The sequence below is a fragment of the Aythya fuligula genome, chromosome 3, assembly GCF_009819795.1.
Source record: "Aythya fuligula isolate bAytFul2 chromosome 3, bAytFul2.pri, whole genome shotgun sequence".
In the NCBI taxonomy this organism is placed as follows: domain Eukaryota; kingdom Metazoa; phylum Chordata; class Aves; order Anseriformes; family Anatidae; genus Aythya; species Aythya fuligula.
Window position 1 is genome coordinate 93,949,400 of NC_045561.1, and position 27,151 is coordinate 93,976,550.

General features: G+C 37.6%; 1 protein-coding gene across 1 annotated transcript in view; it reads right to left on the reverse strand.

Moving 5' to 3' along the window:
* The window catches only part of MLIP (muscular LMNA interacting protein), a gene marked incomplete at its 5' end in the record, with an annotated part of 81,213 nt that overhangs the window by 24,117 nt on the left and 29,945 nt on the right, over nucleotides 1-27,151 (reverse strand). Inside the window, 6 exon segments of the mRNA XM_032184490.1 lie at nucleotides 8,922-9,047; nucleotides 14,213-14,257; nucleotides 19,841-19,885; nucleotides 21,665-21,724; nucleotides 21,819-21,902; nucleotides 21,991-22,056. Coding sequence (XP_032040381.1) covers nucleotides 8,922-9,047; nucleotides 14,213-14,257; nucleotides 19,841-19,885; nucleotides 21,665-21,724; nucleotides 21,819-21,902; nucleotides 21,991-22,056 — 426 coding nt within the window.

The window sequence follows — 27,151 nt, forward strand, 5'->3', positions numbered from 1 at the left end:
TTCAGACTTAAAGAGAGCCCAAGTCCAACATGAAAATGAGAATATATAAATATATTTACTAATATAAAATAAAATAAGAGCTCTTTACAGATATACGAAGCTTACAGAAAAATTCTGTGATATACCTCTGCTAACACTCAGAAATGATCCAAGTATGGGAGACAGTTTATGATGTATGAAGAATGGGAGAAATCAAAGAGATGATGTAACTCTTGGATTTATATTGTACAGGAAGAACCTGTTAACATCAAAGTGGAGTGCCTACATTTATCAATTTGAAAATCTCACAAAGGTTGCTTGGAATGACAAAAGTTAGTTGAGATAAAACTTGCAGATGAATAGGCCTTGTAATGATCCCTGTATGGGTAGAACGCAAATATACAGGCTGAGCTATGACCTCTGCATTCAAAGGAAGAGTTTTGGGGTGCACAGTGATATGAGAACTCAGAAACAGCAAAAATGTCCATATTTAATAAATTATTCAGCAAGAATATCCCTGTTTGATAAAACTACTAACTTGAAATTAACAACAACAAAAAAAAAAAAAAAAAAAAAAAAACAATCTTCGTAGTCTTCAGACAACTCCCTGATTTATTCACCTTCCTATATAAATCTAAAACACTGAGTTTCTAGCAGTGTTTTCATTATCAACAGCTAACACCCATCTTCATTATAAAAATTGGCTTCAGCAGTCTCAAGAACTGTTTGTTTGTTCATGTAAATGGCCTGCAATGCACCAGGACAGTTATTGAAAAATACTTGATGATAAAATCACTACTGCCTAAATAAACATGTCAGCCCAGCTTCGTAAAAATTAAAATAGAGAACAAAACCCAGCCTAGCAGATGTGAAAAGGTGGTTTTCCCAAGATGACTCAAAGACAGAATGGAAGGGTGTTGTTTTTTTTAATTACTATTGTTATTTTGTGTCCATCCCAATACATGAGTGAAATGGTAAATTTTACTATTAGTCCCACAGGGCAGTAGGGGATAACATGGGACATTCCTTATGTTGTCTATTAAACCAAATTCTGTTTATAATTAATGGGGATAGAAAGACATTTTCAGGTGCTTCCTTCAGATTCTAACTACTGACCAGCACGTGTTTTCTGTGGAGATGCTACTTCTCTCCATAGCTGTCTCATCCCCAAGTGGGCCTTAAACTAGTCATGTGGATTTAACCTTTGTGTTCCCCTGCTGAGGAAACCTTGGTGTAACCTAAAGAAACAACACTTAATGCCTATGTTTTAAACTCTTGTACTCCAAATAAAGTGCACCATACATTTCAGAGTGAAATTATCTCTGCCAGAATGGAGGACTGAGTGTTTGCAGCCATATTCTCTGCTGGAAAAATAGGATATAGACAAGATGTATCTGAGTGGTCCAAACATCATGTCTTCTTTGGGCTTCCATATCTGAAGCTTTTCTGACAGTAGGCTGGGGCTTTCTTGGGATATTATAAGGACTTCATTCCAACAGCTCTTTGAAAATACCTCAGTTAAGATTTAGGGCCCAGTATTTGGCCTTGTAAAGCTTATTAGGTAGCCCTGTCACCCACACACCTTGGTCTCATGACATTTTGTCTAATTCCTTCATTGCTGTTTCAGAGAAGATGGAAATGTCAGCAAGGGTGTGATTCCTGTTGTGCTGGCAAGAGACAACTGCTTGTCAGAATGATAGAAAAAGCTACTGGAAAAAGTTCATATTTCTCTCAAGTTAGTCTCCCTTCCCTCAGTCCCCAAGAATACAGATCATTACTTTGGTATGGGTAAATGTTAAAGGACTCGAGCATGAGGGATGACAGATTATATCTCCTTCAGAGAAACATCATAAATGAAGAGTGGAGGAGCCCTGTCCTAGCTGGTCTGGAGGAAGTAAACCCCAGCAGAAGTTCATTGAGGGAAGGAAAAGCAGTACTATCTCCAGGGACTGGAGACATGGGCTCTTCTGACAAGCATCTCCCAGACCACCCACTGGCACTGAATCCTAATCACCCAGCTAGATTTTGCCTAGATTTAAAGGCATAAAAGGCTGACAATACTCTTGAGTCACACCACACTTGACGCTCACCTTATTGTACAAAGAGTTGTGACAGTAAGGGCTATAAGGATTCTCATGAATATCACACATGATGGAGGACAAGTGGCTGAAAGGTCCAGGGTTTAAACAGCCAGCAAGGGAGACCCACAGAGGATGCAAAGGGGACTTATTTGGAGGGATCATTTTAGTAGGATACAGATGGTGTAGGAGAACAGTCTCCTATAGAGGATAAAAAAAAAAAAAAAAAAAAAAAAAAAAAAAAAGCTTTGGACAGAAAGCAAAGTGCTTAGACCCTATTTACATTTCTTATGGCTTGATAATTAACTTGAAAAGATAAAGTACCTTCATGCCAATAAAATGGCTCGACACTAAGCACTTTTATTGGCATGTCCATGCCAACCAATACCTACAGACACACACACAGAGAAGTAAAACTGCTGCAGATATCCCATTAAAGCTGTTATGTTTATAATGGGGCCCAGCACATCGCCCTCCTTCAGTTCAGTTAATGTTAAGGTGACAGAAAAGGAAAGCCCAGAAGGATCTTGTGTTAAAATACAATGGACATGCTCTGGGGACGTTTTCTGAGAGCATGTTTTGGTAGTAAAACCAGCCTGAAAACAAATACAAAAGATGCAAAAGAATGCTTGTATTATCTATATACTAACAGGAACACCTCAGGCTTTTTGACAAGTTTTTAACAAGCCTTTCCAGGCATTCAAAAGTTAATCTGGGGAAGATGCTCACACAACGGCATTCACTACTGAAAGCTGTCAACAATAGTGGTTTTGGAAAAAATAAAAATAAAAACGTATGTGCTGTTTGTATGTAAAGCAGATAAAAACCTTTTAAACAACTGATTTTTAAAAGGTTTGGGATAGATGCAGGAAGGTTACTCAGATTTTGGCACCAGTCTTATGCTTAGGTTTTGTCAAGGTCATCGACACAATACATCCTGAAGTCTCACCCATTTGGCTGGCTGAGTCTTCACCAGACTGTGCTGTTATTGTGCCTTTAAACTCCAAATCCAGAAAATTTGTGACAAGAAAATTAGCTCCAGCAGAAGCTAATGTATTGCCCAAATAAAAGAGTGAGCATGAGCAAACGATGGATCAGAGGCCTGGCAGCAATGAGAGTGGTTGGAGGTGACCAGGAAACCATCACTCAGCGTTGACCTTGCCTCCTGGTGCTCCTCTTCAGCATCACCGACTCTACTTCTGTTAATGATGTTTGGCAAACTGGCCTCACAGCTTCATGACAAATATAGCTAACACCTCTTCAGTGCAATCTTGCTCTTCTGTTGCCCAAAGTGCTTTATTTTTAATGACACATGAGTCTGTGCCCATGATTGTTCATTAATATTTAGAAACATATGAATTGTCTAGCATTCATTATGAGCTGTTTTCACATTACTATGTAACAAAAACCCCCAGTTTTCCCAGACAAAAAAAAAGATTCAGTTTCTCCAGTTTTAAATTGAAACTTTTTTGAAGCCATCATGTCGGTGCTTCTCACAAATTATATATACTTTTGGGATATTTTTTCTTTTATATTTTATCTCTTTTGAACAAATTTAAGATTACTTGCAAAATTCCTGAAACATTACTGAGATGTACCAGGCACAAGGAAAAATATGATTAATTTCTCATGGTAGGGAAATTACTACCTCCAGTAACGGCACCTAAATATGTGACTAATTTAATTATGTCAGCTTGAAACCACAGCAATATTAATCTCTGTCTATAACAAGCGTTTGACTTTGACATATCTACTGAATAGCACACTATTAGTTACATATTTTTCCTTATGAGGAAAAAAATAAATAGTCAATATAAGATAATATGAGGAAATAAAGCACAACAAAACAAAACAAAACAAAACAAAAAGGACTTTTACTGGCTCACTAGAGTCATTCTATATACAGCATAACTAATACAGATAAAAAGAGCTAGCCATGAACTGTAACTCTACATCCTTTCCAGATGATCTTTACCTTCATAGAAATCTCTTTTTGTCTCTTGGTCTCGAAAAATAATGGCACATCATTTCAATATTTTTAACATGAAAGTTCATTCAAAGTAAAACTATGTATTATTTTATCACTTTGCATATCATTCAACATATGTAGAGCAATGTGAAATGAAGATTAATAATGAAAAGAAATATATGTTACTATGGATTATCTGCATGAAAACAGCTGTCTGCTAAAGCAAAAATTATTATTTTTGTTGAACAGAAAATACCTTTTTTAACATGAGAAGTTTTATCAATGAAGTGAAAAATAAACAAGCTATTCTCTGTCATGCAAAAAAACTGTTCAACAGAGGGAGGTGAAGCTGAAGGTCAGCAGTTACAGCTGACTGCATCGTTTTGTCTCAAACCCAATGTCACACACAGGGCTACTAGTACTCAGTGTCACACTGGCAGGCTGGCAGGGAGGGGCAGTATTGTGGAGGTCTAAGAAAAATCACAAGAGAGACATTAATAAATCTGATACTGTCTGGAACCTCAGCTAACCTGTGTCAACAAGGGTATTAGAATGAAAAGGAAAGAAAATGCAGATAGAAGGAACTGTCTGCAGGCTGAACAACCCCAACTCCCTCAGCCTGTCCTCATAGGAGAGGTGCTCCAGCCCTCTGATCATCCTTGTGGCCCTCCTCTGGACTCTCTCCAATACACTCATGTCTTTGTTGTGCTGAACACAGAACTCCAGGTGGTGTCTCACAAGAGAAGAGCAGAGGGGGACAATCGCCTCTCTCATCCTGCTGGCCACATTTCATTTGATGCAGCCCAGAATACGGTTGGTTTTCTGGGCTGCAAGCACACATTGTTCGGTGTCCTCATAAGCTACCAGACCTTTGGTTGGAGATAAACACTGCAATTTTCAAGCAGTTGTGTTGGCACTGAGCCCAGTTTCACAGGCAGTGCTGCAGCCCTGTCACTAGAAGCCATCAGGAGAGCTTTAGAGATACTGAAAGATTGTGAACATCCTCCTGTGGGCACCAAATTCTTCTCCACTCACAAGGAACTTATATCAGCACTATAAACCTACTCTGAGAGGCAATAGCTGAAATCACGACTGTATGCTGTGATGTTCAGCACTGTAGTATTTTCCCCAGATTTGGCTACTCTTGTATTATTATATTAGACCACCTCTAGAATCGTATAACCTTTTCTCACACAAACAAAATCAGTTTCTGTTAAGTCAATGAATCCATCTGAATAAAGGCCTAAGTGGTAATTTTTTACACAACAAAGATGTCTTAATATATATTTACTTATATTTCTTCATGTCCAAAGAAGAGCAACAAAGCTGGTAAAGGGTCTAGAGAGCAAGTCTTACAAGGAGTGGCTGAGGGAACTGGAGTTGTTTAGCCTGGAGAAAAGGAGGCTCAGGGGAGATAATATCACACTCTACATTTGCCTTAAAGGAAGTTATAGTGAGGTGGGGATAGGGCTCTTCTCCCAAGCAATAGGGCTCTTCTCCCAAGTGATAAGATGAGGGGAAATGGCTTCAAGTTGTGCCAGGGGAGGTTTAAGTTGGATATTAGGAAAAATTTCTTCACCAAAAGGGTTTGTGCAGCATAGGAACAGACTGCCCAGGAAGGTGATTGAGTCACCGTCACTGGAGGTCATCAAGAAATGTGTAGATGTTAAACTTAGTAGCATGGTTTAGTGGTGAACTTGTCAGTGCTTGATTAAAGGTTGGACTTGATGGTCTTAGAGGTCTTTTTCAACCTGAATGATTCTGTGATTCTCTGATATATAAATATAAAAAATAATTTTGACTTGAACAACCACATGTATTCATTTACCACATTTAATCATGCATCACACCCTCAGTCCTTCAGTAATACAATCCTTAAGTAATTTATACCATACACACTTAGCAATTCAAGATCTGCAAAACATCATATATATATATATTATTGTTTTCCATATATACAATAGCTCTGAAAAGTTGCAGACCTGGGACTTTGTAGTTCTGTTTTCAAATCAGGTTAGCCATGCCTGGATACCTAGTGTCCAAAAACCATTTCCCAAAATGACAGAAATTGATTGGCCTCCAAGATTATCTTCAAATGTCGGAAAGCATACAAGTAGGGCAATAACACCAGATCTGTCTTTGTCTACAGATACAAAGTTTGGTGATTGAGTCATTCCTTCATCAGTGAAACTGCAGGCTGCAGAATCAGTGCCCAGCCCTAATGAAGGGAGATCTGAACTGATTGTTTTTGCAGCAGTTGCCTGCTGAGATGTCCTAGGCCAAAAGTTCTTTAGCAGAAACTCCTGATCATCTCTCCTTTTCTCTCACCCCAGTGGAATGGCACCGTGCTTTTGGTATCAGAAGGCTTTCAGTAAGTTCCAGCATGAGAAGCTCACTGTAAACTCACCTGTCATCTCTGAAGTGAAGCGAATATTCACTGCAAACCTCAAAAGCTCAGAGACAAATCATAAATGTTTTATATTTTTTTTTCTTCTGCTTTTATAAGAAGCAAAAATGGCATGAAAATCTCTGAGTCTGAACAAGAGGTTTACAGCCTAAAAAGACTGAAATGATTTCCTAACCCTGACCTCTCCTCCTTCGCTGTTCAGGCACATTATTCCCAAATGACAAATTTCTAATTGTTATTTAACTGAAGCAGCTGAGGTGCATTCATTAATCCATGGACTCGTTAACATATGTGGATGGAAAGCAAAAATTTAAAACAAGCAAAAGTGTTCAAGACTGTGTCCATCCCCTAAGAGTGAATAGTGGGTAAAGATCCATGAAATGGCTGAGCCAGACTGACCACTCTCTGCTCCCAAGAGTGGTGGCCTTGTTTCCAACCCTTCCTTGTCCTTCCTGAGCTTGGAAGAACACTTTCCCAAGCTACCTCACTTGTTCATATAACCAGTCAGAAAAAATTCTCAACCCCCTTACCAACCACGCCAAGAGAAAACACTCTTTGGTTTGGGTTGTCGGTTTGTTTGATTGTTTGTTTGTTTGTTTGTTTTTGCTGTGTTAATTTACTACCATGTTATAATGATGACTTAGAATCATAGAATCACAGAATTATTGATGTTGGAAAAGACCTCTAAGATCATCATGTCTAACTATTAACCTGGCACTGCCAAGTCCACCTAAATTTAGCTCCCAGGACACAGACCAGTCAAAGTGAGGGATTTGAGAAGAAGGAAACGTTTCTGTAAGGAGCAGGGAGGGAGCTGGAGGGGCAGATTTGCCTCTCTGGAGGGCAGTGAGCTGTCAGGGGGCTTGTCCCATCTGGGGAGACTTCCTTCTCTGCAAATATTATGACTTGTACCTTTAGGTCTTGACATGTAAATAAGATATTTGTATTGTTGGAATCAAAATAAGTTGATGAGATTCAAGGTTTAAAATAAAAATAAATAAATAAAAAAAAAAAAAAATAATTATTGCAGTTATTAAAAACCTTGCTACTTACATTACTTGGTATTTAAAGAGTAACTAGAAAATTTTTGGCATTATGTACAAAGATCTTCAGCAGTCCAAAAGAGCTCTTACCACAAAGCCACCAAAAATCTTATTGTTACTACAAACGAACCTTAAATGTTGGGTGTTTTATCTCCCACTTATTCCAGCTTATTCTGGCTGCAAATACAACCTGTAGTTAGAAGTGTGATTTTATATTTTACAGAAACTCTACATTCTATAGAAACTTATAGAAGAGGAAACATTCTGATTCCACCCATATATGTTGCTGAAACCCACTGATGCTAAAGATTAATCTTCCCCTGTTTATAATGCTGCAGTACTCCTGAGAAATGTCAGGATTGTCCTACAGCAAGTCAGTTATGAGGAGGAATATAAATAACTAAAATGAAAATCTTTAAAAATTTCAGTAAGAAAATGAGAAACAGAGGGCTGCCATTGCTGAATTCTCTCTCTAAGGTGACGGGAGAGGCACAGAAGTAAGAAAAATCCAATAAGTTTTTTAACTAAAAACTAATTTTAACTAATAATTATTTTATTCACATTGTGTCTGGCAAGAAGACTATTGTTTCATTTTACTACTTTACAGAGAGAAAATTCAGAGCATACTGGATAGTTTAATAATAAACTCCTACACAGACATTCAAATTATATTTGTGTTAAGGTTTAATTCACAATAATGCACACAAACACCAGTGCAAGAGAAAAGGCCAACAGAACCATTTATCTGTGATTACTCAGAGGTAATGTCTCATAGAAGTATGGAAATTTCAAGATGCATTTTTGCAAAGGGATCTTATGGCTTTATGCAGAGGTTGTGGGAGAAGAAAACACTTCTGTTGCCCCAAGGGCTGCCCCTTAGTACCCCCTCATGTGCAGTTCCCAAAGCTCTGGAGAGACCTGAATACAGACCTGGGGGACCTGCACATTGAAGAATTATATGGGAAGTCATTGGGGCTCCTCAGTAGTCTCCCTTGGGGAGAAAAGAGTGAACTTTGCTCAGTCCTTGCTGTCCTCAGTTCAGTTTGGAGAGGATTCAAGTCTAGACCCCAAATGAAACAAGCACATTCTTATGGATCCAATCCAGACACCTACTTTACAGGCTTGCACAGAATTTCTACTTTTTTTCTACTTTATTTTGTAATAATAGCCTTCCCTATGGATATCATTAAAAGGCATCCTCTTCAACTTATGTTTTCTCAGATCACCAAAAAGATGTCCCTGTTGAAAGCCTAGATGCCCCTGTCCAGCCTGGAGATACTCCTCCAGGAGCCAGGCACCTTTCAGTGAAGCATCTGCTCTGTATTTTCTATACAATTAACCTTGAAAAACAAGAGACCTGAATGAAACAAGGATCTAAGTCCATTCCATCAGGTTTGCAGAAAACAGTTAAGATAACAAAATCCTTCAGAGTGAGAATTACTTACCTGCTCAATATCTTGATCACTGATTTCCTCAAGGTACTTTTTGAAAGGGTTGGGTTGATAGGGCTCCTCCTTTTGCTGTGCACTCTTTGCTTTCACCAGCACAGGACGAATGACACCAGGTTTTGTCTTGACAAAGTGATAGAAAAAATAATAAAATAAAATACTTTATATTATATGGAATATTTGTTAGACAAGTCAATTCCACTGAGGCTGTACTGACTAGATTATTTTTTTACATTTTATTAATAACATATTTCATCACCAGAATTATTCAGGTTTCATGCTACCTGGCCTACTTTAAATACAGACCACAGACAAAAATGGCAAGAGCTGCTCTTATGCACAGAACCTTATCACTGACATCTGTTTGTCACTGCCACAAAAATAGACACTGGGCTGTCAAACTATTGTCTGTAGGTTTTGCTGGCTATTTTGGCTGGCTGTTCAGCTGCATCTTGATATGTTCATCAAGTCACAGTTTATGCACAGCCACACACCTGCTTTCGTGCTGCAAACTCCTACCTGGGCTCTTCAAAATGGTAACTGCAAAGCAAGGAAAAGTAATGTGTGATGCCGTTAACATACGCTCAAGTAGCAATATTTCAGGGGAAACTATTTCTGGGGAAAAATACTAGTGATTGTACACTGCATTTTCACAGTATCTTTAAGAGTTCACTTGGAAAAGTACAAGCTAAGAGAATTTAATCAGTATGGATGTGTTACACACCTCATTTCAGACAAATCTGATTATTTAGTCAAGAAAAGAATTCTTGGTTAACCATCAGCTAACCAAAAAAAAAAAGAAAAAAAGACAATTAACTTGTCAATTTAGTATATCTGTGATTTACAGAATTCTTAAAGTCTGACGGGATGGATTATGGCATAAACAGGGGCTAGGGAATAATTTTAAAATAGAACTTGTTCAGTAAGCAAAGAAAAGGAGAAAAAATGTGCATTCTCTCTGGTATTTGGTACATACTGAAGTACTGTGAGGCTCTGTAATTGAATCTAAACTTCCAAATAACTCAGTTATATTCTTCCCTGTATGACTACACCATAGAAAACAGGGACTGGCACTACTGATGTAGATAACAGGACTGCTGCTGAGCTCCTTCTGTAGTTGCAGCTCAGAAAGGCTGCTTGCCCAGCTGGGACTGAGACATAGGCATTGTCGCAGCCCCCCATCCTCAGCACCTAGCAGCATATAAAGATGCAGAGAAGAAGCTTCATTCACTAATAGATTTATTTATGAGATTAGCAAGTGTACATTTAGTAACACCTTGCTGCCTGCTTTCAAGGGCAATACACTTATGTCTGGGGAAAAAAAAAAAAAAAAAAAAAAAAAAAGAGATGCCTACAGAACAATTTAGGCATAGGACAAATGAGCTTACACATATCACATCACAATTTATACAAAGGGAGTTGGAAAAAAAAATGACCTTATTCAGCATTAAGCAACCCAGCCATACATTCCTGCCTCTTTGCTTACACTGGCAGTAGGGCTTATGCACAACCATCTGGATGGAAACCTTTTTCTTTGCTAGCTGGGTGTTTGGTTGGATCAGCTATCTGCTCCGGCCACAGTCCAGCACTGCTTTCTCACCAGAGCTACACAACAAGACTCTAGAAGAAAAAGCAGCCTGGGAAGAGCTTGAGGAAGGTATTTCCTTGCTGTGTTGGTGTGAATGTTATTAGCACAAGCCCAGCAGCAAAAGTGAACCTGAAAATATAGTGGAAAATGTAAAGCTGATGCAACTGAAGTGTTTTGAACAGAGCTATGAAACTAAGCTTAAAATGAGTCAGCTGAGATTGCTGGGTGTATCATGCAAGTATGGATAACCTTGAAATAAAATCTGCAGGCATCCAGAAAGAATAGAGCAAGAGGGGTGACCGTGGGAGACAGAGGGTGCAAGAGGCAGGGAATGTCCCCATATCTTGTACTTGTACCTCTGCCCTGGGAAAGAAATGCAGAGCAGTGCTAGGGGCTGAGTGGAAGAAGACAGAGGCAGGGAAGAGCACAATGTCTGGAAACAGTGAGGCCCAGGCAGAAAATAAGCTTCCCTTAATTTTGTGCTATGTCACCTCCCTCCTTACAACAGGCTGGGGCCCTTTCACTTGCCTCATCAAATACAAAGAAACATATTTGACTGAAAACAAAAAATAAGCCATGAGGTGACATTAGTTGTTTTTTTTTTAGACAATCCTTTATGGTCAGGAGATCAGATCTCCTTGACAGAAATTGTACTAACTCAACACCCAACTCAAAACACAGCTGCTATCTTCTTCCTAGCCTGGGGCTCTGATGTAAACAATCAAACCCTATGAACACTTTTCTGGCTTAAGGTTTTCCATTGTATCAGAGTTCTGATTCCGTGTCTAATACTCACCCTTCTTCTCACCCCCTCACTATTTATCAACCTACTCTAATTTCCATCCTATTTACTCTGTCAGCCTTGAACATGTTTTATCTAGTGTTCTTTACAACTACCTTAGTATCTATTTCAACATACCATCAAAGTTCTTTCTTAGAAAGAGCAAAACCAAAGGTAAGAGAGGAGTACTAAAGATCCTCTCTAGTATGAAACTGGAGAAAATGTCTTATCAACATCGTATAATATTAGAATGTCTTATCAACAACTTATGAACATTAATATTATGACTATTTCTTTGTAGTATTCACCATAAACTCCATTTGATATTTTTCCCCTCCAAAATTTCTGAGAAGAGTTTGCAAAAATTGGAAGACTCCTGGCTTCCAATGCAAAAGTAAACATAAAAATAAATGGGAAGCAACATTTGTTACCAAGTCATCATTATGCAGGAAAGGACCTGTGGCCTTCTAACACTCCTTTGTACCATGTAACCATGCAATTAAAAGCCCATTGAGGTACCTGCAATCATCAAGGATAAGCTACTCTCCTTATGTAGGAAACCTCTTCCAAAAGCACACTGTAGAAATGCTTTTAAGGAAGCATTTTCTAAACATCATTGTGCACTCAAGTGCTTAGTGAGTCATATGTTTATGCCTGACTCAACTGAAAGAGTGGAAGGTATCAGACAGCAACAAGAATTTGAAATGCTTTATTAGTTACCTGGCAAGCTGGACAAAATCATTGCTCCATATGTAAAAGCTTGAACTCCTTTTTTTATAGGGGGGTTGCAACTGACCCTGCTGAGAATCAAGCTAAAGCTTAGTTTTGTGAAGGAAGGTGTTGGCCATCCTACAACAGCACTGAAAAATGGTAAAATAAATAATAATAAAAAAAACGTTACTGTTACTGTAGTGAAGAACTACCATCCTATGGCTGTGGCCTTGTTATCAAAATGCACCAAGAGGTAAGAGGAAAGATTCTCAGTCTAGAGCTGACCCATAATCAGTCATATTGTATCCTCCATGAAGGCCCTTCACAGAGCATAATGTTTAGTGCATAATCCAGCCATGGATTCTTTCAGCAAAAGACACTTAGGAAAGGAAACTAATGTGGAGTAAAAGTGAATATATCCTATGGATCAGTTAGAAGATAGCAAGCAATATGTTGGAATGAATGTTTAAATTTAACAGTGGAGAAAATTCACAAATGGAGCTCCTTGGATAAGGGAGCTGTCACATGTTCTGGGCTTTGAATTATAAATACAGATCAGCCAGAAAAGAGTGGATAGTAAGGTGACAATGTTTTCTGATAATACTGAATCACTCATGGAGGTAAAAACAAAATTGCAGTGAAAAGAGTTGCAGATAGGTCTTATGACACTGAATGACTAAATGATAAAAAGACAGGTGAAACTTAATTGAATTCAACATTGATTCATAGAAGAAAAATAAAATACATCCTAAATTTACACATAAACTAGTAAGCTCAGAAACTACCTCTTTCTACTCAGAAAATATATCTTGGATTTATTGTATACAGTTCTATGCAAACATTGTCTTATGACTCGATATGAGTAAGAAGAACTAAATAAATTACTAGGAGTCATTAAGAAAGAAATAGAAATAACAGCAATGAAACGTATCACATTTTTGTGTAAATAGGAAATGCAGTGTTCAGAGCTAGACAAGAGCAGTTTATGGTTTTAGTCTTCCAATTAAAGAAAAAAAAATGAAAAAGTTATGGAAAAGTACATCAAGGATCATCTGGATGGACAACATCAATAATTCTCAGAGTGATTAAGCAATTTTGAGTTTTCTGTATGGAAAATAAGTGACAGTGTAGTTAAATTAACATCTAGAAAATCATAAATAATATTTAGAAAGTACAGAAATACAATTATTTTCTGTTTCATTGCAAGAACATCAAGCACTATCTTTAAAACAAATAAAGTACTATTTCACACAATGCATAATTAAAAAATAAAGTTTTGCTATAGAATGTTGTAGAGACCTAAATATAACAACAACAAGTAACTAGAAAAAGACCATGAAAAAAGCTTACTAAGCAGAAGAAATTGTTTCAGGAAGTCCCTAAAATTCCTTTAAATGAAATACAATAGGAAAATTCTCTCATTCACATCTAATTTTTTTCCTAAGTATTCATTAGTGGCCACTGTCACTAGGACAGTCTCTAGGACCTCTCTCCTGCTTCTTCAGAAAGTTTGGCTCCAAAAGGACTAAAATGTAATCAGAGCTAAAATGAACATTTGATGCATAGTCTCATTTTCTTTATTTGAATTTGAAAAGGGACACTTTATTAGAGATTGTAGTGATAGGACAAGGGGTAACAGTTGTAGATATCCCATCCCTGGAAGCTCTCAAGGTCAGGCTGGATGGAGCTTTGATCTACCTGGTCTGGTGGGAGGTGTCCCTGCCCAAGGCAGGGGGTTTGGAACCAGATGACATTAAAGGTCCCTTCCAACCCAAACCATTCTGTGATTCTACGATTTTATTCTTGCTGACAACAAGTTAAACCAGGTTTGATTTATATCAGTGTGTAAGAAAAATATAGATGCCAAACTGTTATTGCATATAAACAAAATTGTAAAAGTGGAATATTAACAGTGTTCAACAAACAGCAGTAGGTTGTATAGTTGTCATACATCTCATGACTCAGCAAGACTCTCTAGTTTGTCATTTGGCCCATAGATTTACATAATTTCAGGATTTACATTTACTTAAAACAGATATGTGTTTGTTACAGAAGAAAGCAATGAAGTTCTGTAGGAAGCAATACAACTTTGTAGGAAGATATTGACTTTAGCTTCCTTCATAGGACTAAGCAAGCAAATAATAATGACTGGATTTTGTGCTTATGCAATTGTTGATAAACAGCATAGCAGAGTTATGCAATACATACCATCTGACTCTCTGCCACCATAGGTGTTGATTTGTAAAGGTTGGCCTGCAAAAAAATGTAAATGTATTCAGTATTAACTAAAATAGTCATAGGAAGAAAAATCTTGAAAGATAAGTTTTTTCACTGTTGATGATTCACTGTTTCACTGTTGATGGTTCTTGAACGTTTAACAAAAGTAATGCATTTGAAGTTGTCATTTTACTTGCACTTTTTTGAGGCCTTTCTAAAAGGAGGAAAAATGTATAGAGAGCAGTATGCTTAGGCACAGAAGATTTTAACAGTTACACAGTGAAATGCAATTATTAAGAGAAGTTAAAATATTGTCCTTACCAGTTTATCTCAAAGTATAGTCAAGTATGAATGTCTGTTGCTAAAGTCTTAGGGATACTTTTTCCCAAGTGCAAAAAATATTTTGCTTGATTTAATTTTGGTAAAAGTAAACCCTGACCTTTCTAAATCTGTCATTACTTTGCAGTACCAATATTATTAACACTACCAGTTGTACAGGGATCTCAATTCAATCTTCTCATCCTTCTGACTTCACAGTATGAAAAGCAGAACAATCCTACTTTCCTGAACCACATTTTTTCCAAGTATACTCTGAAGAGCAGAAGCCCTGTTTTCAAAATCACAGCTCAATGTGCTAAATGCAAAGTATTTATGTGTGTGAAATAGCCATGTGCCACACACTCATTTGCCTTCACTATGGTAAGATTTAGGATTTGTAGTGCATTGATCATCTCCTCCAAATTTTGTAGGGTGTTCTAGTGGATAACAGAATGCTTCTGTATAGATGGTATGCCCTTCCTTAACGTAGGAGTGATTAAAATTGATTTGAACTCTAAAAGGTGAATGCTCCTAAGCAAGGGTGAAAAAACGTGTACTGTAGTATGTAGTATGTAGTATGTAGTACGTAGTATGTAGTACGTAGTATGTAGTATGTAGTATGTGTACTGTACTTTTACAGCCTGGACCCTCCATGGAAGGATCACTATCACTGCAGTTGGACCCAACTATATCAACTAATATCACAGTTTAAAGCAGAAAAGCAATCTGAGCACATTTTGGAGAGGGAAGCACATGGTCTTCCTTTGTCTACCCATGACAAAGACCTTGCAGAGATTTGGCCACAGAACTCTAGATGTGGTTTCTGAAGTGCTAAATAGAAGTTTAATCACTCCCTGGACCTGCTGGTTCCAGTTCGCTGTCAATGGTGAGAATGATGTCACCAAAAGTCACGGTAGAGGACCACGCTCTGAACTCAAAGCACTCACATTTCTCAATACAGCCACTGGTGTTGGCAAGCTTCACACCTACACAAGGACAGCTGTGATTTAATATTAGATCTATATGAAATACATCTTCTGTTAAGGACAGAGTAAACTAGTGTTAGCTCTAGTGGCTGCTTACATACTAGGATCACTCTTTCATGTTGTTAACCAAGTGTGATAACCAATTTCACTGTGAACAAAAAAAATATCAAAGCATTGCAGAACAAGCTACAAATACAAGACTCTGGAATTAAATGTCATTTCCAGTGGTACAAATTAAGAGTAAATATCATAGAATCATAGATTTATTTAGGTTGTAAAAGACCTCTAAGATCTTTGAGTCCAACCATTAACCACGTAGTGCCAAGTCTACCACTAAACCATGTCCCTAAGCACCACATCTACACATCTTTTGAATACCTTCAGGGATGGTGACTCAATCGCTTTCCCTGGGCAGCATATTCCAGTGCATCACAACTCTTTCAGTGAAGAAATTTTTCCTAATATCGAACCTAAACCTCCCCTGGCGCAACTTGAGGTAATTTCCTCTTGTCCTATTTCTTGTTGATTGGGAGAAGAGATCTACCCTCTACATTGCTACAACTTCTTTTGCCTCTTTTGAGGTAGCTGTAGAGAGCAATAAAGTCTCTGCTGAGCCTCTTTTTCTCCAGACTAAACAACCACAGTTCCCTCAGCCGCTCCTCACAAGCCTTGTGTTCCAGGCCCTTCACCAGCTTTGTTGCCCTTCTCTGGACACTCTCAAGAACCTCAATGTCCTTCTTGTAGTGAGAGGCACAAAACTGAACACAGTAGTCGAAGTGCAGCCTCATCAGAGCTGAGTACAGGGAAACGATCACATCCCTAGTCCTGCTGGCCACAGTACTTCTGATACCAGCCAGGATGCTGTTGGCCTTCTTGGCCACCTGAGCACACTGCTGGCTCATATTCAGCCAGCTATCAACAAATACCCCCAGGTCCCTTTTCTGTCATTTCAGAGAGGTTGCCTGAATTGTGTATAAACATAGCCGATTACAGGTAAAGAAATAGACTACTCATTTCTGCATGTGTGTGCACTTTTAGTTGCTTTGTGTACTCTCATTTTTTCACTTCTTTATGTTGCATGTCCATGGCAATTTAAAAAGATTTCTTTAGAACAGAACTGTAAAGAGCAAAAATGTAAACAATATGTACAGTGATTACTCCAGTTAATCACCAGAAGTTATTTTTAAAATAATTGTAAGAGAGGCCACATGACAAAATGATAAATTTTCTAGAACTTGAAATTAAAGTTATGAAAGCTTTTCTTGGTGACAGTAATTACATGGAAACAAAATGAATAAGTAGATCTATCGGGGCACTCAATACCCATAAAAGTCCTTTATTTAGAGGATGATTATGTTTATATCACTACAAATCAGCGATATCACCCCAAAAGCCAACAGAGATGCACTAGTATAAAATGGTGAATGGGATCATGTCAAAGACTATACAGTTTAAAAAAGCTGTTAAACTAAAACTACAGTACGTTGTCAGCTGGTACAAACTGCTGTAATTTCACTGATGTCAGACCTTTTTACACACTTCCTTGCTATTTTTACTGTCATTTACATCCTTAAAATGTTCTGAAGTGTGTGTGAAGACGGAGTAACTGTGGTCAAGGCAAATTTAAAACATTTTAATTGTGAAAAGGTAGGATATTTCAACAATTTTGTGTAGTCTACTGATCCATATAACTGATAGAAATACCGCAAGGTGCATATATATACACATATGTGTGTGTGTTTTTAAATAAAACTTTAGCATAATGACAGATATTCTTATCCCTGAATCACAAACAAAAGTTTTTCTTTCTACTAAAATCACCTTTAAAGCAACATTTTGACAAGCGCCCCAATATCCAACATCATGTGTACAAAAAGATTAAGAAAACTGTATTTCTAAATTACCATATTATTTTTTCCAGTAAATTTAATTCTTTTGCACAAACGAAAAGCCTACTTTAAAAAAAAAAAAAAAAAAAAAAAAAAAAAAAAAAAAGTTTGCTAATAAAAGGCTGACTGAAGATCATTACTCCAAGACAGTTCACATGACACAACATGACAGTGGGAGCAACCTAGGGAGGTAACTCCCAGTTTGACATTATGAATAATTTTCCATACTATACTCAGTTCTTGATTTCTACCAATCAGAGACACTGATTGATTGTCTCAAAATAAGCATTTTGTTTCAAAACAAACATCTTGTACCTACTACTAAAAAAAATATAGGTCTCTGAGTCAAAAGTTCTCCTCTAGTCAATGAAAGTCAACAAACACAGTGGCTCAGAGACCAGTCAGCATGCTCACTTGTATGCTTTGGTCCAGACAAACTACCACTCTGGCCCATTCCAACTACTACTCTTCCAGACTGTTGTCCTCCATGATCTGGATGGTAGCACAGAGCATGCTGCTCCCATGGGTTGAAGGGATGAGGCCACCCTTGGTCTTGTGTAGGGTTGGGGTCTCACTTCGTGGGGAGGGAAGTGAATGGGGAAAAGAAGAAGACAACTCTATGAAAGAACACTTAATTGCACCCTCAACCTGAAGGCCAAAGGACAAGCCCCCATCTGGTTTATGTGTTGGGACAGATATAGCCTCTGTATGTCCCGCCAAGGAGGCAGAGCATGAGAGTGGGGAAGAGATGCAATGTAGAGGGTCTGGTGGGGATACTTGGCCCATCCCTTGTGTGACTGCTGCAGCATGCAATGACTGTGGAGTCCAGAAGAGCCTGGACCCACCAAGCTCAGCCCCTACAGTGCACCATGGAGAACATGGTTGGTTAACACAGTCATCTGATCTGTTATCAGGCACAAAACAATTGAACACATTTGTACAATGTATAAGAAAAGTTAGCCTACCCATAAGCATCTGCATTTTTCTCAAATGCATTTTTAAATATTGATTTGCTTCAATTATCTAGAATGTTCCAGAGAAGACTGGGAAGAAAGAGTTTTATAGTGTGATTTTCTATGTCAGTGAAGAAAACCTAACTGTATCTCTAGGTGTATAAATTGGATGCTTAAATGTATTGGAAGGTGTATGTCAGGCAGAGTTTTGGGTGCTGAAGATCTGTGCTGGAGAGGTAGTAATATATATTCTGTTCTCACAGACTACATCTTTTATTTCATTAAAAAGCACTCTTCCAATATCCTTTATAATTAGTATGAGCCAGCACAATCTGTCAAGTAAAAATCACAGTATGCAATAGAATATGCATACCACCACATTCAAGAAGCAAAATTGAATTGATCAGTCAAGCATTGTGCTGGCATAAAACTGGAAGGTTTCCATTGCTTTTGCTAGCACTGCTTTGATCTGAGGCTCAATAGAAAGTCTGAATGATGAATAGTAAGCAGAGATGTCTTACCATGTGGCTAGATGAGCTGTAAGTAAAATATGGTATCTGCATTAACTGTCTGTGCTAGTGAGAATTAGAATGTTAACTGGGTTTAATATTTCACTAATTGAAATGATGATTCAATATAGAGATTTTATTTTTATGTTGGAATGTGAGTATACATCAGAAAACCACTTCTGTTCTTCTTCTAAAGCTAAACAGTGGGTTTTCAGCCATCTCTACACCTTGGAAGGAAAAATTTGGATCATCCCCAAATTCTGATGGATAGGCAACAGACAAAACACTTCTTCAAAAGTAAGTTCCCTACACTTCAAATAAGTATGTCCTTCAGCACTTGTAATAGCCTTGCCAAACACCTGAGCTCTTGCCCCACACTTGAAACAAACAGCAACAAAGAATTGTGTAAATAAATCAACTTTAAGATCATATTTTCATAGGTAACATTATGAATAGACACATGCACTAAAGAGATTCCAGCCATGATGGATTTGGAGTAGAGGTAAGACATCTCAGCAACTTGTGGAGTGGAGTCATAGGACAAGGAGGAATGTCTTTAAACTAAGAGATGGTAGGTTTAGATTAGAAGGAAGAAATTCTTAACTATGAGGGTGGTAAGGCTTTCCCCGAGAAGCAGTAGATGCCCCATCCCTGGAAGTGTTTAAGGCCAGCTTGGAAGTGACTTGGAGCAACCTGGTCTAGTGGGAGGTGTCCCTGCCCATGACAGGGAGGTTGGAATCAGGTGGTCTTTAAGTTCCCTTCCAATCCAAACCATTCTATGATTCTATGAATTGCAGTTGCCCTAACATACTCTTTTTTACTAGGGACAGCACCTCACATCACAAGTAGATGCTTATATCTGCTACATGCCAACAAATCAAGTATGGCAGCAAGATGACCTTCAAAACCTACAAAATTAGACATTTCTGCATGCCAAATATAGAGTAATTATAAATGTACTTACATATCTGGTTTCGCGTCCAGCTGCTCTCTGCAGTGTTGATGACACCTTATACAAAATAAACAGATATCTCAACAGCAAAAAGTGGAGGACCAACATCACTGAGACATTGTTTATTGCTTAAATTCAAGAAAACTTCAGATTTCATGAGATACATGAAAATAAGGTATATTAAAGTTTCACTTTAATATATAGGTGTTTATTTTTTAAAATACTATTTCATTTTTACTCGAAGACATCAATCACACTCCATTGTAGTTGGTCTTTACATTATCCCTGAGAACTTTCATAATAAAATGTTTATTAGTAAACAACCACAGATGTGGTCGCTCTGTGGAATTTAACTTATATTTGCTCGCAATTATAACCTGAAACTGCCTCTTTCCATGTTCTTATTTTCTTTCATCTGACTAACCCATACTATTTCTAAGGCAGTTACTTTTAACAAACACTCTTTTTTGGTTCTCAGGACTCTCTTTCACCCCCAATTCAAGCACTTTGCTTAAACTTAAACTGAGATTCTCATCACATTTCTCTTGTTTCCTATGCTGCATCCTGTCAAGCCCACCTTCTGCTCTCTTTTCTTGCTGATCACTGATATCTTCTCTTTGGTAAAAAATCAGTTCTCAGTTGCCCAAGGAAGCTGGTTTTGGATTCTATAGTTCAGAAGTCCAACTTAGTAGCAGTGTTTCAACCACACAGGATTCAGTGCAAGTATTAGAAAATATTTCCTCACTACCAGTCTCTGCCTGCTTTTTCAGCTGCTGTCCTATTTCCTCCTTTCAGCTGCCTGAAGCCTGATTCACCACTGCATGCTGTTTGACAGAATTTCAAAAATGAAAATGAAGTTTGAAGTGTATATTGAATACACCTACCATCATGAAGGTTAGTTTGAATTCATTGATTTTTTTTTATATTTTCCTGCCAAAAATTCTTTTTTTTTTTTTTTTTTTTTTTTTCATGACAGATTTCTGCCACTTTCTGTAGCTGTCTCCTATAGCTGTCAAGACCAAATGTACCTGGGGAAAACTGAGTAGAGGACCCTCCTCCTATGCTTAGTCATCCATTTGAATCCAGAAGACAGACCAATATAACTTAGTGAAGTTTAACACCAGTATAGAAAGCTGTACCTGCCTCTCATTACCTGTTTCGGAGCTATCCATGTCAAGTGGACATAGAAGATATCTAATTCCCACAAGGGGCAAGAGTTAAAAGGAAATAAGGACTTCAGAACAATTCTACTAACTTAGAATTCTACTTAGATATTCCATTATTTGAAAACCAATACTGAATATAAATAATAATAAAAATAAAAAAAATCTGAGAGATGTTTTTAGTCATTGAAGCCATTGAAACATGGGCTCCTTTGTCATAAGGACCAATAGGTAGGACAAAATCTGGGAGATGGACACAGACTCTGAAATATGGAAGGCAAGCTATAAAGGCTTTCCACCTTGTGGATCCAGTGTTTGCAACACTAATAGACAGATTCTAATTCATAGTATATTCTGTTTCTCTGGGGAGCCCATGCCCAACCACCCTCTCAGTGAAAAACCTTGTCCTACCATCCAGCCTGTCACAGCTCCCTCCTGATCTGTCAAGTCAGTATGACCCCTGACTTCAGGAAACCATCTTGCAATAGAAACTGCAGTAAATCCAAGGCTAAGGTTTTATCCTTCTAAATCTTTTAAATCACCAGATGCTTTACTGATGTTGGATCTCTTAACTGCAACTTTCTGTTGCTGAAGGCTTTGCAGATGTGCTTTTGTTTTCCTTGATGTCTACCTGGAAAGAGCCTTTGATGTGTGGGTGGGCTTATTCACCTACCTTGCCACCATCTGACTCTGTGTTCATCTGCAGGAAACTTGGAGAAGATTCACATCGGCGCTGGAAAATTATTTTTAACAGACAAGAAATTTATTAAAGATGAGACAAAAATAAAGGAAGAGGAGAAAGTCAGTCCTACATACTGATGAATTACCATGGTCAATGGGTCCTGCAGGACTTGATCAATGACAGCACATAGCTCTTCTGTTTGTTGTCTGAGTTGGGCAGGGGAGCACATCTGAAAAAGGAGGACACATCACTCAGTTAACAACAGAAAACAAAACTTTTGTTTTCACATAGAGATTTGAGGGATAAAACAGCACTACCTCTGAATGGGTGTCCAAAGCAGTGCCTTCAGTCACACTAGCAGTCTTGGTTGGCTCTTCTAATGCCTGCAATTCAAAAGATTTCACTGTTACACTGAGTTAATATATATATATACATGTATATTGTTAATAAGCAATCATGGAAAAAGAAGAAATTATAGTAGGGTTCTTTGGGTTACCATCTTCTGATCTTGAGTTTGAGGGTGTTTTTTTTTCAGAAAGAGTGTATTCAAGCTAGGTGACTCCTCCCTGCTTTGAAGATCAGAAAATACCATTATTTTAATATAACATTTGGTTTGTAATGTTTACATTGTCTTCTCCTTCAATAACACCCTACCTCTCCCACAGTGAATGTCACACAGTGAATGTGCTGGACAACAAAGGTGCCGGGTGTCTGCCTGCCATGCACCATTGGAAGACAGCCACCAGCTGTAAGCAGGTGGGCAGGGCAGGGGTCCAAGCACACAGGAGGCCTGTTTGTTTCTTTCATTAGCTGTCTTCTTTAAAAAGTGCCTCCTGTTTAAAGAGGATAGTGATAATACATGGCAACAAAAATGGTGCTTGACATTTATGGATTTCAGCTTGAAAAGAGAATCGTATAAAGGAAAATATTCACAATACACTTGCGGTACCATACAAAACATGACCAGTCTATGCAACCACTTAATGCAGCTGCCACAATCTCTCCAAAACAAAAGGCACTCTTGTGCTTGGATATACCTTCAGCTTTCCAATGCCCACACTTGGAGCAAGTGTGAGAGCAGTGGAAACCAGTTTGCCAACCCCTCTCTTTTATCAGGAAACTCACAAAACACACACAAAAGCTAAACTTCGTTTCAGTGCTCAATGCCCTTTTCATCTTGTCCCAGAGTTGGTGAGGCACACTCTCACTGCCATCACCCATTTTTTCTTTGAAGCAATTTTCAAATAGACTCCATACTGAGACCAAAAATTACTCTGGAATCCTGCTGATACATGCAGCTGGACTACAGGAGAGGGATCAGCAGGGTTTGTGAATTTTTTTGTTTAACACTTATGTTTTTATGAAGTTTCACATTTGTCAGTCATTTGAAAAAAACAAAACAAAACAAAACAAAACAAAACAAAACATTCCTATGCATATTCTGTGGCAATAATGTGTATCCAGTGAGGTACTTATTTGGGCTGCAGTTACCGAAGACATGTGTATGCTGGGAGGAAAATGGTAGAATGTTTTTAAGGAAATAAAAAAAAAAAAAAAAAGAAAAAAAAAAAAAGAAAAGAAATAGACATACACTTGAGTAATTATTTATGAGTTTAATTTTGCTGAATATAACCGCTCCTGGCAAAATACATCTATAAACCATACATAAATGATCCTGCACAGAAGCATGTTTGTGATGTCTTCTATTAGAGAGTTCAATAGGAAAAAATGAAGTGTACAATGAAGAGTACTTTCTTTCCAAACACATTTCTTCCCTCCCCTCTAGCTCTAGGCAAACCTGTTGACTTTGAAGTAGTTGTAGTTCAAAAGGAAAAAAAAAAAAAAGAGCTAAATAAATTAATGTAATATTCTCCACAGAGCAAAAATGAAAAGATATAAATGATCTTTCTCATTTCTCCTATCTCAGATCAACAGACAGACCTGTAGAAGAAGAGAGCTCAGCTAAAGAGTGCTCAGCACTACACTCAGGTGCTGTGTCCACAGTTCAGTTTCAGTTAGATTACCTCCTCCTGTTAAATGTAAAATGAAATGGTAAAATGTAAAATTATGCGGTAAAATGTAAAATGAAGAAGAGTCTTTCCAGTACCTATCAAGGGCAGGACTGCCAAAGAAGCCTGTTGTAGAGAGATGAGTCTGAATGTGAATTAGGAAAAACAACCTGTTCCATTAAGAAATTGTCATCAGTCACATATTCAGAATACAGAATTTAAGGATTTTCTCAAAAACCTTGAGAAATCAGTAGAGTGATGAACATAATGTAGTAATTGTTTAAAATATATATATATAAGTCTTTCCAATTCACTTCTCTAGGACAATAGCAGAGGGTGAACACAATTAAGGGTAGGGCATAGCTACCCAGAAGCTATTGATGGATCTTCCTAGACTATAGACACATCCACAAGTCTATGTCAAGAATCAAGATTCTGGATAATTTAAGTATCAAACATCCATCAATTTCAGTAGAAATTAGAAACCCAATTATCTATGAAGTTTGGAGCTTTCATTTACCCAGGTGGTTGCAGCGCCAAAAAGAGGGAAAGAGAGAGAGAAGAAACAAAGATAACTCATTTTTAAGCATCCCTAACATCTGTAAAATAAATAAATAAATAAATAAATAAAAATAAAAGGGAGGGGGAGATAAAAATAAAAACAAAAATAAAAAATATGTAGGGAGATTTGTTTTAATCCATTGTTAGCTTTTCAAAACACAGCTTGTTTTTCTAGCAGTATTTTTTTGGTTGTTGTTGTTATGCATTACCACATAGAGAAAAATGTATGATTTAAAAAGTGTTACTGTCATTTCTGAACTCATTACTAGAGTTACCATGCAATAATATTATGATTAATTTAAAGCATTAGTGTTATCAACAGTACTGTTGATTAGCACTATCAACAGTGTTCAAGCTTTGCTTTCTATGCCAGTGGCCTAACAATACCAGAAGTGGAACATTCCAATTTTTTGATTATCTGAAAACTAATAGTAGGACCATAATTTAAAAGAGTGTAATTTAGAAAATGAAAATTTATTTTTGACAGAACTTAAATGTGCAGATGAAATAGCCAGTTGCTGAACTGCCAAATCTATTCTAATAAAAGGCAACCTAGAGGGTGTGATGCACACACTCCATTGATGTCAGTGATTACTATAACCCCTCACTACTCTTTTCCCCAAGCAATTTGGCAAGCAAAAAATTGCTGAAGCTGTATCAAAGAACGGGTAAATGATCTGACTGGGGTCTCCAGTATTTTTTTGAGAATTAAAGCTCTTGGCAACGTACAGGAAATATAGAAATTTGTTTCATTCACTAATGAATGACATCAATATTTTAACCTCAATCTGACATAGCCTCTCTACTGTCTTGTGAAGACCCTGTGCTGAGCAAAACCCATGAATTTTCCTGTTCTTTTATTTCTCTTGCAGGTTTTTCCTATTAATATGTTTTTGAAGTCCTCAGTACATGCAAAAAAAAAAAATATTCTGTATAATGGAATTTCATGTACCCTCTGTTCCTACAAATGATTCCTTAAAGATCCTGGGAAATGATATTGTAAAGACCTGGCTACTCTTCCTCTTATAAAATTAATATTGAAAGCTGCTTTATTTTTTTTTTTAATTAAAAATTTAAAATTAATATTTAAAAGGAAGAAAGAGGAAGTTTATAGTCTAATCCTCTATTGTCATGTCTGGTTATTATTAAAGACAAATTAGGTCCTTTAGCACTCTAGAACTGCACACATGATGTTCTTTTTCTTACCATTAGGTATTAAATTCTAGCCTTCAGAAGACTTTTTACATGAACATATAATCTGAAAGCAAGAAATTCACCTAGTAAGTGCACACTGGAAGTAATTGATGAAAAATACAATCTTTTATATCAAAATGTTCTTAAAATGTTTTCAGAAATGCTTTTTGGATCCAGGATGATCATCACATATTCAAAAACAGACAGTTGTCTAGTTGCTAGGTTTATTATTAAGATCTTTTTTTCTACATTTATTTAAGAAATTGCAGTCCTCTGCTTGTACTTAGTTGATAAATACAAGGCAGATAAGCCAACAGCACTTTCATTTACACATCCAGTTACATATAATACTTTCAGAAGACTTGAGTGCTCCTTTGTGAAACAGGTGTACTTAATAGTAAAACCTATCATCCTTGTTTCACCTCATTCAGATATGGATGAAGTCTGAGCAGAACACTAGCAGCCAGCCCAAAGCTTTCATAACCAGGTTTTCTTCCCTGGACAAACCTTTTCTTTTCTGGACAAACACAACAATCCCAAATACCCCTGCATAAACTTTGCTGTAGACCACAGACCACTGAATTGTTGAGAGAAGACTTCTTTTACTTTTCAGTTCCAAGAAGTTCAATAGAGTGTTGGGGTTGCACCTCAAATTTGAAATAGTTCTGTAGATGAAGTAGGATCTGGAGTAAGGGACTGTCTACTTAAAGTTAGGAATTTATCCACATCTCCCTGAAATAGACTCTTCATGACAAACTATTTTGAGGGAAAGATATTTTTGTAGGTATTTGATAAATAAAATCTCTAAATACTAGATATATTACTTTTGGAAGGTATATACTACCCGATTAGGACTGGAATTTTGAATTGGATTGTGATCTCATCTCTATAACTGTAGAGGCTATTCAAGAGTGAATGTCAGTGGAAGGGTGACTCACTGATTCAATAATAAAAAGACCAGAAGGAACCACAGTGATCACCTAGTCTCACCTTTTCTTTAAACCACACAACTGCCTAGACTTATTGTATGAAGTGCCAGAAAAGTGTCCTGTCTTGATTGTTTAATTTCTATGGTAAAGTACCCATTTCAGTCTCTGGATTTTTTTTTTCTCATGGGTAAGTAATTCTTGCTGTTAAACTTTTGCCTTATGCCTACATTAAGCAAGTTCTGCTTCCTCTTCTAGCCAGTGGATGCCGTTATCTGTTAACTCTTCTGCAGAAGAGTTCGTTGTCACTGTCTGAGGACCTGCTGCATCATTTTGAATCTGTGTGGTGATCATGGCACTGTTGGCTGACCATGGACACCACCACTTCTGCTGTCCCTGATCTATCTGTGGGACAGTGCCCATGCTGGTGAGGACATTGTCCTACCAGCCTTGCTGTTATGCCAGCTTCTGGTTCATCTTTCATGAGGAGCAACACACTGTTGCTGTTCCCAGACAGAGCCTGACCATGATGCTGAGCACAAGTCCCTTAAAAACAAGGTTTTGCTGTTCTGTCTGTGAAAGAATTTACAGCTGTATCCTCCAAGAGATATCCTGAATTTGAATTTTTCTGATCAGACCATGGGTGATAAAAGGAATATCATGTTCATACAAGCTAAAACAGTTAGAAAGCTTGCCAGCTATGGGATTTGATTATATTAAACCACTTCTGGGCTTGCCAAATTATATGTATATGTAGTCAATGAGCTTCTTCTTTGCTGCTAATGAGC